Source organism: Pavona decussata, unplaced genomic scaffold (assembly GCF_977016875.1).
Source record: "Pavona decussata unplaced genomic scaffold, jaPavDecu1.1 SCAFFOLD_122, whole genome shotgun sequence".
Lineage (NCBI taxonomy): Eukaryota > Metazoa > Cnidaria > Anthozoa > Scleractinia > Agariciidae > Pavona > Pavona decussata.
Window position 1 is genome coordinate 1,933,206 of NW_028145536.1, and position 13,276 is coordinate 1,946,481.

Here is a 13,276-nt window from a genome sequence, read left to right on the forward strand (position 1 = left end):
TATTTATCAAGACATATTTTCAGCCACTTATTAATTCTATATTGCCTTTCTGCGGAAACGGAAGCATTCGACGTGCGAAGTGCCTATAATTGCTAAATAAAGGGCAAGATAATCGAGGCGTAGAAATAACACGCAACAGAATTTAATTTACCATGAAATCGGGAATATTCTTGAAATTATTTAGAATGGAAACTTATTGGAGTCACGGAATGGGTTTATCTCTGATTTATGTTTTGTTTCCCCCACGGTGCTCAAGTTAACTTTCCTTACATTAACAAGTGATCTTATTTTCTTGTTCACAGTGGTGTGAATCGGACAGTAGATGCAACAGACTTCAAATCACAGACTTGCTAGTGGCTCCTTTGCAGCATCTTACCAAGTATCCGCTTCTACTCAAGGTAAAACTCATCAAAGGGCCCCGATGGGGATATTGGCAAATAGATAAGCATCGCTCATATTGAGAAATCGCGTGTTTATTAAATTATGGCTTACATGAAAAACGGTGTGGACAAAATTGTCACGTGAACCTTTCCTCCTCTACTAAATCTTACTCATTACTTGTCTTCATAGGTAATCCCCGAGATAAAAATCAGCAAACTAAATTAAAACCAATAACAACGATAGTGGAACTATCAGTTCGCCTAATATTGCCATTTTCAAGCGATCCCTCAAAGAATACCTCATTGTTCAGTGAGCAGAATATTAAACTCGCCCACAAAATCCACGTTTTAACTTGAAAACATGTAATGAGGAAGCCTGAATTCGTAAGCTTCTGTAATTTCTTTAGGCTTTCTCCGGCCAATTTAACTTTAAGATCTATGTACTTCTTCTGTATTTTTCCAAGCTATGACTTGTCCTTGGCAATCAAATCAAATAAATAAAAAAGACAGTAAAGATGAATCAGTGAAAAACGAGAAAAAGAGCTTGATATCAACAAAATTGTCTTCTTAGGTGAATTTCACCAAACAACACTGAGATGTCTTAATGTAGCTGGCAGGGAAACAACATTGAGAAAAAGAAATAATTCATGTTTGTGTTTCCGCTTTAACCTCACTTACAGAACATCAGAAAAAGAACGGCAGAAGGAGACGAACAACACAGTTCCCTCTCCTCTATAATAAAGGCTGTGGAACTTTCAATACGTAAGTAAAGCGGTTTTTCCTGGTGGAATGGTTGTTTTGCTGTCTTAATCTCTCTGACAGTTTCTGGTATCCCTTGTAGGCGAACACTGCATCTCACTTTAGTGACTATGTTTATAAAATCTTGTTTGAATGATTTCCCGGACAACGCTGTATTTATAATGCATATCAAGTGAGTGTCATTCTCCGTAATCGACAATCTTGACACTGATCACTCAAATGAGATTAAAATCAAGTTCTTATGCGGTTTGAATTTCTGAGCAATCCCATCGAATTTCTCTTTAATAGCAGCGGTGCTAATGAAATCCTACCGTGCAGTCAGTTGTTATACAAACACTGTATTTAGAATCTGCCAAGCCATAACCTCCAGTAAGCGACCATCTCTGATTCCGGGTGGGGCAGTTTTTTCTAAGAATACAGTTGTCAATAGGATGAACCAGACCAGAAGGCAACAGAGATTTACCATTGCTGTAAACGTTTTTCTGTTACAGAGGAGCTGGAGGGTAAAGTCAAGTCTCGAGCAAACTACGAAAGATTACAGGAACTTCAGAGTAGTTTAGTCTGGCCTTCAATCACTGAACTGGATCCAAAGACTTATGTACCTGAGGTGAGATGCCTAACTTAGATAACAGATTTCTGAGAGTTGTTTAGTGGTGAGTGAAGTATCCTTAGACAAGCTTTAAAAGACTTAACTCCAGATTAACTCAACGTTTAAACCACGATACAGTAAAACATTATATACTCAACAGAAAAACAGCGTAAATGTTGTTTTAAGGTATCTTAAACATAGGCTATTAAAGCTGGCAAAGTTGTGTTGGTAACATCTAAGCTGTTGATAGAGCCTTTTTTTTTTTACACAAAGAAACTTTACAAACGTCATGGTTTGACAAAGTCTTTTTTTTTTTACACCAAGAAACTTTTCAAACGTCTTGGTTCTTTTTATCTCCAAATTGATGGCAACTTCCTCCGTCAATCTTTTCTTCAGTGCTACGTGTACAATTTACACACCTCTCTCAGAAATTCACAAATCAAATGCGGATTTGTGAAGAAAACATGGTTGACAAAGTCAGCGAGGATATGGACCATGTCTACTTCTCGGTTGTCATGGCGACGTTCACATACCAACTTTTATTTGCCAGCACAAGCTTTAGACCTTATAGTTTCCCTTTTGAAGTTGTGTCAAGGCTAGGGAGCAACTGTACATGAATGGCACTATGGCCTACCTATATGCGGTTGACGTTATATCACTACAAAGCATCATTGACAGAATAACTAATTGGTACACATTTCTTTCTTTCTTTCTAGTTCCTTAAAGGAATCTTAACCAAGCAGCCTTGTGAGAGTCTACTGGCTAGCCCCAAGAGGCAACTACTGTACGAAGGACCGCTAATGTTGCATGGTATGTAATCAACCATAACAGCCCGAAATGTTTCTACAACAAACCTATGAACCTAGTTTAATGGCCTTAGCTCCCACCAGTCTCCAGTAGCCCAGTGGTAGAGCACCCGAACTAGTAACCGGAAGGTCTTAGGCTCGACTCCTAACAGGAGCACTTGGATTTTATTCCGAGTATGACTGTGTCGTTTACTGAATAATACACCATTCTCAACAAAATTGTATTTGCACTCTGACATTTGCTTCATTGTAAATTAAGTCAGTCACTATATGAATGAATTAAAGACGAGTACTGGCTGCCCGAAAGCCAGAGAGACAGGGCTGCATTAATTAGGAAGGCAATAAGATTCTTCTTGTTTTTGTTAACCTCCTCCTCCTCTTCCAGGCGAAAACGATAATTCTCCAACCGATTATCGGTTAAATGAATATCTGATCAGTCGAACGAAAGCGATACTTTGAACTTCCCCTCGGTCCCAAATGTTTTCTCGTCTAGTTGAGACACTTATAGTGTTTTAGCAATTATATATAATTTTTAAATATCTTTACTGTGATGCACAACTAAGCTGCTGTGATGGTCGAATTTTCAGAGAATGCCAAGGTTGATGTGTACGCGTTCTTATTTGACGACATGTTGTTGTTAACAAGATTCAGAAAACTTCCACAAAAAGTAAATAAGGTAAGAAAAATTGAAATTTCCATAACCATTTGAGCTTTAAGCTGAGAATTATTCCTTCAAAAAAGATGATTTATTTATTAGAAAAAAATTGCAGAAAACACAGCACGTGTTTGGCTTGTCACACTGCTGTTTTCGTTTTGCACGAGAGCTGATATTTATGTAGGACGCAAGTTTTCCTGTGAATTTCGTGAAAGAAGCTAACTTCTTACCCTTGTCAATCTAATACAGAAACTGAATCTAACCGGGATGACCATAGCAGAGAGCCCCCCAACCACCCCACCCGTGGTCAGAAGGAGTATGTCAGGGGTCCAGTACACAGTTTACAAGCAGGTAAACGTAATAACTTTATACAATTTGTGGTCAATTGATAGCGGCTGGAAAGGAATTACAGTCGACTCCCGATAACTCGAACCCTCGCTAACTCGAACCTCGCGCTAACTCGAACCAATTTTCCTTTCCTTTCAGGTCATTTTCTATATAATTTTACCCTCGATAACTCGAACTCCCGATACCTCGAACCTTTTTCAATTTCCCTTGAAGGTTCGAGTTATCGGGAGTCGACTGTAAGTATTAGTTTTATTTGCATATGAATGAAACTAATTTTCATACCAAAAATTGTGCACGAAGCCTCGCTTCAATAATGAGGTTCAAAGCAACTCGGAAACGGCCTATTTAATCCCACAACGGGCGTCGTAAAAACAATTGTATATGTGGAAATCAAATATTTAGAATTGCCACGCTCTTCATCCATTATACAGTCGACTCCCGATAACTCGAACCTTCAAGGGAAATTGAAAAAAGTTCGAGGTATCGGGAGTTCGAGTTATCGAGGGTAAAATTATATAGAAAATGACCTGAAAGGAAAGGAAAATTGGTTCGAGTTAGCGCGAGGTTCGAGTTAGCGAGGGTTCGAGTTATCGGGAGTCGACTGTATATGGAAAACTTTGTACTTAGCCTCGCTTTCATAACGAGGTTCAAAACAACACGGAAATGGCCTATTGGACAAAGAGAAATATGTACAGATGTTAAAGTATATTCTCGGAAAAAACCGATTGTTTTAAACCACCACGATTGATACCTTTTGCAGGATGTTACACCGAACTTAACCTGTTTTTACTGCTTTTGCAGCCAATACCTCTGGACAGATTTATTATCATCGATGCTGAAGCCACTCACGCAGGTAAGTTTCTTCTTTAATTTAAAATAAAATAGTGGCCAGAAAGTTTTCTTTTGCTCCTTCGAATGGACACGTGCAACGGGGGAGCTGCCCTGACCATATGCCAAGAAACACTGCCAGAAACAATTTTTAGGTATGGCTGGTTGCCTGCGATTTTGAGATCGAAAAACAATATTTCCGTTCAAATGAAGGACGTAGGGTCTTCCGTTAAGCATATTTAAACATATTTTAAAATTTCCAACGTTTTAATCCAATCGTAAAATGTTTACGAGTGATCTCAACGCCCAGTTATCACCATTTTTGAGCATTTCTAACGGAACACTTTTTCTTGAATTTTTAGGAAGCACCTTGAAAAACTCCTTCATAATAATACATTACAGCAGATTCAAGCAAACTGTGGGTTTATATACCTTACAAGCTCCTTCCCAGAACCTCAAGGTAGGTGACTTCATAACTTCTTTAATTTCACTACCATGTCAAACCCATCCGCCCCTCTCGAGAGCCAATTCTTCCGTCCGTGATTTGAGTCACGTAGGTTTAACTCAAGACGCTTGAGACGTAAAGCTACTGAGAAGTACTTTTCCGTTACTTGATACTGTTCTTTAGAGTAAGGTTTAAATTTGGGCAAACTTGCAAGTGATAGAAGCTTTATTCAGTGCATAAAAGTATTCCTGTATTTCGTAAATCCCCTCTATTCGCTTCATTGATGAACGTTTTTTACCTCTTTCCCGTTTGTAATAATTATCGCGTTTCGATAAGTGATAAGTGGAAAAAGAAATTCTTAGAGGTCTCAGTTGGGACTTTTCCGAGGGAAGTTGTGTTACGTTATCAAATGGTAACAATAGTTCTTAAGGTGATTCCGCTGAAAAAGAAGGAGTATTTAAAATTGTCTAAGACTTGGTCCAGTTCATGACTATGTTATGAGCATTACAAAAATGCAATAAAAAATGGGGGTCACCGTGCTCGTTTTTGTGCAACCTGGATGGCTATTATAGTAAGTAGATGACCCACGAGATTTATATTAGAAACGCTAGTAATCAGAAAAGGGAACTATCATTTCTAGAAAAATTAATTTCTTGCATTAAAATATCGAAGCAGTTCAACAAAATTTACTTTAATCTCACACAACAAACTATTTTCATCGAACTGGAATTAATATTAGTAAAGAAATTAAAGATTTTGCTGCGTGTGCACGTAAGCAGCACTACCTAAATACGTGCTTTTCAAAGCATTCAAATAAAAATATCTCAAAGTAGAGTATTAAACTTTTCTTTAAATCGCGATATATAGTGGCCAACCGTGCTCGTTTAGAAGAAAAGGACCATTTATTTTCCTGCCGAGCTTAACCTCAACGAAATCCTATAATGTTCTGCGTGCGCGCGCTAAATGACGCGAAAAATTATGCGCAGCAAGGATGCGCAATGCAATTCAACGGAATCACCTTAAGCTTATTAAATTGTGGGCTATAGGATAAGTCCTGTTAGTAATGTGCTTTATCAGAAAACACTAGACAAATACATGATGTGATTTGTCTCACAGGAAACGTGGACAAGCACACTAAAAGCAGCTCAAAGCAGATGGTCAGAGGCTGTGGCTCTTGAACTGGCAGCTGAGACTGAAAAAATGAGCCCTTTTCAAAACATCGGCAATGAAGGAGAGACAGAACAGGACGCGACTCCTACATCTCCGGACGAGGTTATGAGTCAAACACAAATGCTGTCTTACTACAAACCTATTGAATCACAGTGCTGACAAAACGCTAACGGCCAAGAAAGATTCTACGTCAAAAGCACCAAGCTCTCGAATTGAACTGGGCCAAAGCTTCTGCGTCAGAGCCCGGGATCTTTACTTCCCTGAGTAACCAGGCCAGTGGCTCCATGGATGATAGGAGCTAGGGCCAACGCAACCTCGTTCCCAAGGCTAGCAACATGGAAACGAGGATGGGAATTCAAGACAAGACAACTGTCATTTCGATGACAGCAATTAATTGGACGATGGATGTGTAGAGCTGCACATTATTATTTATTTTGAAGTCGGTCTGTATATACGAGACATTCATAAAGAAGCTGTAAAAAAACCAGCTGGGATTATACGTTCGCAAACGAAGAGTGACATTTTCGTCATTTTGCTTTGAGGTGACTCGCAACGGCAAAGTTATAAAAGGAGGGGGATTGTTTTTAATGCTAGCGGAATATTAAAATAGCTATGTAATGCAGGGGTATAAAATTTGGTTTCAAATAGATTTTGAATGTTATTTTTATTGTCATGTAAGATCATTTACTCCTGTGCTACTTTAGTTTAAACATGCTGTTTTATAAGTATGGTCTAGGAGGAAGAACTTCGAGTGTAAAATGCTTTGTGCCGTTTTAGGTTCATAAGTGAGAAATGGGTTACACCTCAACAGGGGTACAATTGCTAACTGCCGGAAGATCGAAAAATAAAAAAAATTCCTTTAAAAAAATAAAAGGAAAAAAACTCGTATCTACCACAAGCGGCTCAGATGAATACAATTCTACAATTATCTTTTCGTCTCTTTTCAAGAGGGTGATTAAATCCTATGTGAGGTAATTTTGGTGTCTGGCAAAAAAAAAAAAGTTGGTGTCTGGCTGTGTGATAGGGCGGGGAAAAACTGCTACTTTCAGCGACCGAAATACGTTTGCTTTTCATAGTAAGGGTGGTAAGAGTTTCTGCTGCTATGTCACGCATCGCTGAAATTAAATGAGGTAAAAATGGTAGAAGCCGCTGGAAAACGAGCGCGAGTTTGTGAAAGCTTGAAAGTTAAAGCGAACCCTGCGGGTCATGTGTGGCACAGGCTACCCAAACTATCGGATACTCCAGAGTCTTCTCCAGGGTTTGTCCACAAAGCAAAAGTTTTAATTTCCGTTCTATCGCCGCGCTGAGAGATGTAGTTTGAATCATTCACCGTATTATTTCCCTGAGGCTCTTCAATACGGCAATTGGGGGAAGGGGAGGGGTGTACAGAGTGGTAATAATATGACAGAGATTAATCTTAGTTAGGAAACCAAATACTTCAAAGGAAGAGTAATTTATTTCCAATGTCTGCAACAAATTATTTGTACAGTATCCACACTTATCCATTACGTTTTAGACGCAGTTTTTTGTTTGACGTTGTAGTATAATGTAGACTCTGTTAGATGTGTGTTGAGGCTGTGTAAGATAAAAAATAATAAATGACAAAGAAAATACCTTGTTGAGCTATTGCTTTTATTTTTAAGTTTATTCTCAAAACATGCTTCCCATCCAAGAGAATCTCATGACTACAACATGCACAAGAAAAGTTGTTTGACGATCACAGTAAAAAAATCGTATTATCTTCTTCCAAGTAATTGTTTTAGGAAAGCGACGAGCACAAGCACACAACTGAATTTATCAAGAATGCGAGTTTATTTGCGTCATGGTCTTATTTAGTAAGTGATTATTATTCTTTGGGTCTTCTTTGATTTTTTGGTTGGCTTTAATCGCAGATGACTCCATGAAATAGCACATTCAATGTTTCAAATTTCATCTAGTAGTAGTTGAAAGTCCAGATACACTAACTGCATCTGAGAAAAGATCTGATTTATTGACTTTGCCACGGAAAAATGTTATGCGCGCTGATGTACTGCCCAGAATTGTATGCTAGATAGCTTTTGTCCTAATTCTTCGGTCTCAGTCCCCAAGGTTACGCTCAGTAATAGTTGGATCAAGGTCTCTCCTTATAACCAGATCCTTAAATTCTACATGAGTTCTAATTGACTATTGGCTATTGTATCGTTACTGAACTTGTAGAAACTAGGTGGAAAGAAACTGAAATATCTCAGGTCTATAGTCACACTTAAATCCAATAAACTCCAAATTCAGGTGAATTCAAATGCAACAACTGCAATGAGTTATCCAAAACTCCTAAAAGAAAATTCGCAAAAAAAGCGTGACATCTGTGTAAATAAGCCATTGATGAACGTATCGTAATTAAAGCTGAAACTACAGGATAGCTACAATCACGCAAATGACAAGGCAAAAATATAAGACTACTGCCGCAATTCAGGCAATTGACGAAGTGTTGCGAATGAAAGTCAAAATTAAACGACATAGTATAAACACAAATGGAAACTGGGGTGCCTACCATTTACATGGAAAACCTGGAAATTCCAGTTGGAAAATCAAATGGTACGCATCATTCCATTTGGAGTATTTCTGAAATTATGGGCTTCTGGTCAAAGTGATGCATTTTTATTACTCCTTTTGGGATTTACACCTGACGTTCATACATTTTGCATGTTATCCATCTTCTCTTAAGACAAGTTAAATAATTTCGTATTTATGCCGAAAATTTCCATCCGGGTGGTTTGCGTAAATGGTAAGCACCCCTCAAGCCACTCAGATGGTGTCTATGGCAACAACTGTTTCAAAAAATAGAAATATTTTAAGTGAAAATAAAATATAATAAAAACGAACAGCGTTTCGGCGTCCTCACACCGAGTTATTGGGAAGCAAAAATAAATTCAGATGATTCTCACTCCCGTTTAGTGATAAAAATATGCGGATTAAAATTTCCCCACAAAATGGATATAGTCCTAAACGGACGTCATTCTCGTCCCCGGACCCCTCGCGGCTTTTTGTTGCACGATTCAACCGCTGACCAAAAGATCGTAGGCAGTGGAGATGAGGATGAAACAGAGATGACCTGAGAGCTAGTACAACCAGACTTTACACCGCCTGTAACTACAAGTTTGTGGGTATTTTTATCATAGTCTATCGCATTAGGATGAAAATTCTGCCAAATCGTAGCCTATAGTATTAGGATGAAAATTAGACCAAAATCATAATCTATACCATAAGAGTGAAAATTAGTACAAAATCATAGTTTATACAATTAGGAGAAAAATCAGACCAAAATCATAGTCTATAGTATTAGGATGAAAATTAGGCCAAAATCATAGTCTATAGCATTGGGATGAAAATTAAGTCAAAATCATACTTTACACAAATAGGATGAAAATTAGGCCAGAAATCATAGTGTATAGAATTAGAATGAAAATTAGGCCAAAACCATAGTTTATATTAATATGATGAAAATTAGGCCAGAAATCATAGTCTATAGCATTAGGATGAAAAGTAGGCCAAAACCATAGTTTATATTAATAGGATGAAAATTAGGCCAAAATCATAGTCTATAGCATTAGGATGAAAATTAAGTCAAAATCATACTTTACACAAATAGGATGAAAATTAGGCCAGAAATCATAGTGTATAGAATTAGAATGAAAATTAGGCCAAATCATAGTTTATATTAATATGATGAAAATTAGGCCAGAAATCGTAGTCTATAGCATTAGGATTAAAGGTAGCCCGAAACTCATAATCAATGGTATTAGGATGAACATTAGGCCAAAAATCATAGTCTATAGCATTAGAATGAAAATTCTGCCAAAATCATACCCTATAGTATTAGGATAAAAATTCTGCCAAAATCATACCCTGTAGTATTAGGATGAAAATTAGACCAGAATGATAGTCTATAGTATTAGGATGAAAATTCTGCCAAAATCATCATCTATAGTATTAGGATGAAAATTATGCCAAATCATAGTCTATAGTATTAAGATGAAAATTAGACCAAAATCATAGTCTATAGTATTAGGACGGAACTTCTGCCAAAATCATAGTCTATAGTATTAGGATGAAAATTAGACCAAAATCATAGTCTATACCATAGGGGTGAAAATTGGTACAAAATCATAGTTTATGCTAATAGGATGAAAATTAGGCCAAAATCATAGTCTATATTATTAAGATGAAAATAAGACCAACATCAAAGTCTATATCATAAGGATGCAAATTAGACCAAAGTGATAGTCTATAGTATTAGAATGACAATTAGACCAAAATCATAGTCTATAGTATTAGGATGAAAATTAGGCCAAAATCATAGTCTATAGCATTGGGATGAAAATTAAGTCAAAATCATACTTTACACAAATAGGATGAAAATTAGGCCAGAAATCATAGTGTATAGAATTAGAATGAAAATTAGGCCAAAACCATAGTTTATATTAATATGATGAAAATTAGGCCAGAAATCATAGTCTATAGCATTAGGATGAAAATTAGGCCAAAACCATAGTTTATATTAATAGGATGAAAATTAGGCCAAAATCATAGTCTATAGCATTAGGATGAAAATTAAGTCAAAATCATACTTTACACAAATAGGATGAAAATTAGGCCAGAAATCATAGTGTATAGAATTAGAATGAAAATTAGGCCAAATCATAGTTTATATTAATATGATGAAAATTAGGCCAGAAATCGTAGTCTATAGCATTAGGATTAAAGGTAGCCCGAAACTCATAATCAATGGTATAAGGATGAACATTAGGCCAAAAATCATAGTCTATAGCATTAGAATGAAAATTCTGCCAAAATCATACCCTATAGTATTAGGATAAAAATTCTGCCAAAATCATACCCTGTAGTATTAGGATGAAAATTAGACCAAAATGATAGTCTATAGTATTAGGATGAAAATTCTGCCAAAATCATCATCTATAGTATTAGGATGAAAATTATGCCAAATCATAGTCTATAGTATTAAGATGAAAATTAGACCAAAATCATAGTCTATAGTATTAGGACGGAACTTCTGCCAAAATCATAGTCTATAGTATTAGGATGAAAATTATGCCAAAATCATAGTCTATAGTATTAGGGTGAAAATTAGACCAAAATCATAGTCTATACCATAGGGGTGAAAATTGGATGATAGCATTAGAATGAAAATTCTGCCAAAATCATACCCTATAGTATTAGGATAAAAATTCTGCCAAAATCATACCCTGTAGTATTAGGATGAAAATTAGACCAAAATGATAGTCTATAGTATTAGGATGAAAATTCTGCCAAAATCATCATCTATAGTATTAGGATGAAAATTATGCCAAATTATAGTCTATAGTATTAAGATGAAAATTAGACCAAAATCATAGTCTATAGTATTAGGACGGAAATTCTGCCAAAATCATAGTCTATAGTATTAGGATGAAAATTATGCCAAAATCATAGTCTATAGTATTAGGGTGAAAATTAGACCAAAATCATAGTCTATACCATAGGGGTGAAAATTGGTACAAAATCATAGTTTATGCTAATAGGATGAAAATTAGGCCAAAATCATAGTCTATATTATTAAGATGAAAATAAGACCAACATCAAAGTCTATATCATAAGGATGCAAATTAGACCAAAGTGATAGTCTATAGTATTAGAATGACAATTAGACCAAAATCATAGTCTATACCATGAGGATGAAAATTATGCCAAAATCATAGTCTATAGTAGTAGGATGAAAATTAGGCCAAACATCATAGTCTATAGTATTAGAATGGCAATTACGCCACAATCATAGCAAATAGCATTAGGATGAAAATTAGAACGCAAATCATACTCTACAGTATTAAAATAAAAATTGGGCCAAAATGATGGTCTATAGCATTAGGATGAAAATTAGGCCAAAATCATAGTAAATTCTATTAGGATAAAAATTAGGCCAAAATCATAGTCTAGACTATTAGGATGCAAATTACACCACAGTCATAGTGCATAGCATTAGAATGAAAATTAGACCAAAGTGATAGTCTATAGTATTAGGATGAAAAGTACGCCAGAATCATCGTCTATAGTATAAGGATGAAAATTAGGCCAAAATCATACTTTATACTAATAGGATGAAAATTAGACCAGAAGTCAGAGGCTATAGTATCAGGACGAAAATTAAGCCAAAAATCATAGTTTTTACTAAGAAGATAAAAATTAGCCCAAAAGTCATAGTCTATAGTATTAGGATAAAAATTAGGCCAAAATCATACTTTATATTAATAGGAGGAAAAGTATGCCAGAATTATAGTCTATAGTTTTGAGTGAAAATTAGGCAAAAAATCATAGTCTATAGTATTAGGATGAAAATTAGGCCAAAAATTATAGTCTGGAGTATTAAAATGATTATTAGCCCAAAATCGTAGTTTCTACTAATAGGATGAAAATTAGACCAGAAATTAGAGGCTATAGTATTAGGATGAAAAAACGGCCCAAAATCATACTCTATGGTATTAGGACGAAAATTAAGCCAAAAATCATAGTTTATACTAATAGGATAAAAATTAGGCCAAAAATCATAGTCTACAGTATTAGGATGAAGAGGAGGTCAAAAATCACAGTTTATATTAATAGGATGAAGATTAGGCAAGAAATCATAGTCTATAGTGTTAGGATGAAAATTATGCCAAAAATAATAGTTTACACTAATAGGATTAAAATTAGGCCAGAAATCATACTCTACAGTATTAAGATGAAAATTAAGTTAAACACCATAGTCTATAGTATTACCATAAAAATTAGGCCAAAAATCATAGTTTATATTCATAGGATGAAAATTAAGCCAAAAACCCTAGTCTATAGTATTAGGATGAACATTACGCCCAAATCATAGTTTATACTATAGGATGAAAACAAGGCCAGAAATCAGTCTGTAGTATTAGATGAAAATTTCGCCCAAAATCATAGTTTATAGTACTGAGATGAAAAGTAGGCCAGAAATCATAGTCTAAAGTATTAGGATGAAAATAAGACCAAAAATCATAGTTTATAGTATTAGGATGAAAAAAAGACCAAAATCATAGTTTATACTAATAGGATGAAAATTAGACAATAAATCATAGTCTATAGTATTAGGAAGAAAATTACGTCAAAACTCATAGTTTCTATTAATAGGATTAAAATTAGGCCAGAAATCATAGTTTGTAGTATTAGGATGAAAATTAAGCCAAAACCCATAGTCTATAGCATTAGGATGAAAATTGAGCTAAAAACCCTAGTTGATACTAATAGGATGAA

General features: G+C 35.6%; 1 protein-coding gene across 8 annotated transcripts in view; it reads left to right on the forward strand.

The window, feature by feature from the left end:
* The window catches only part of LOC146469604 (uncharacterized), a 41,743-nt gene extending 35,156 nt beyond the window's left edge, over positions 1-6,587 (forward strand). For all 8 annotated transcript variants that reach the window (XM_085123234.1, XM_085123232.1, XM_085123235.1 and 5 more), the window contains 9 exons: positions 303-398; positions 1,061-1,142; positions 1,631-1,746; positions 2,445-2,538; positions 3,122-3,210; positions 3,439-3,540; positions 4,339-4,390; positions 4,728-4,825; positions 5,927-6,587. In XM_085123234.1, coding sequence (XP_084979360.1) covers positions 303-398; positions 1,061-1,142; positions 1,631-1,746; positions 2,445-2,538; positions 3,122-3,210; positions 3,439-3,540; positions 4,339-4,390; positions 4,728-4,825; positions 5,927-6,139 — 942 coding nt within the window. In that variant the 3' untranslated portion in view covers positions 6,140-6,587. The remainder of the gene's footprint in view (positions 1-302; positions 399-1,060; positions 1,143-1,630; positions 1,747-2,444; positions 2,539-3,121; positions 3,211-3,438; positions 3,541-4,338; positions 4,391-4,727; positions 4,826-5,926) is intronic.
* The last annotated feature ends 6,689 nt before the right edge of the window (positions 6,588-13,276 follow it).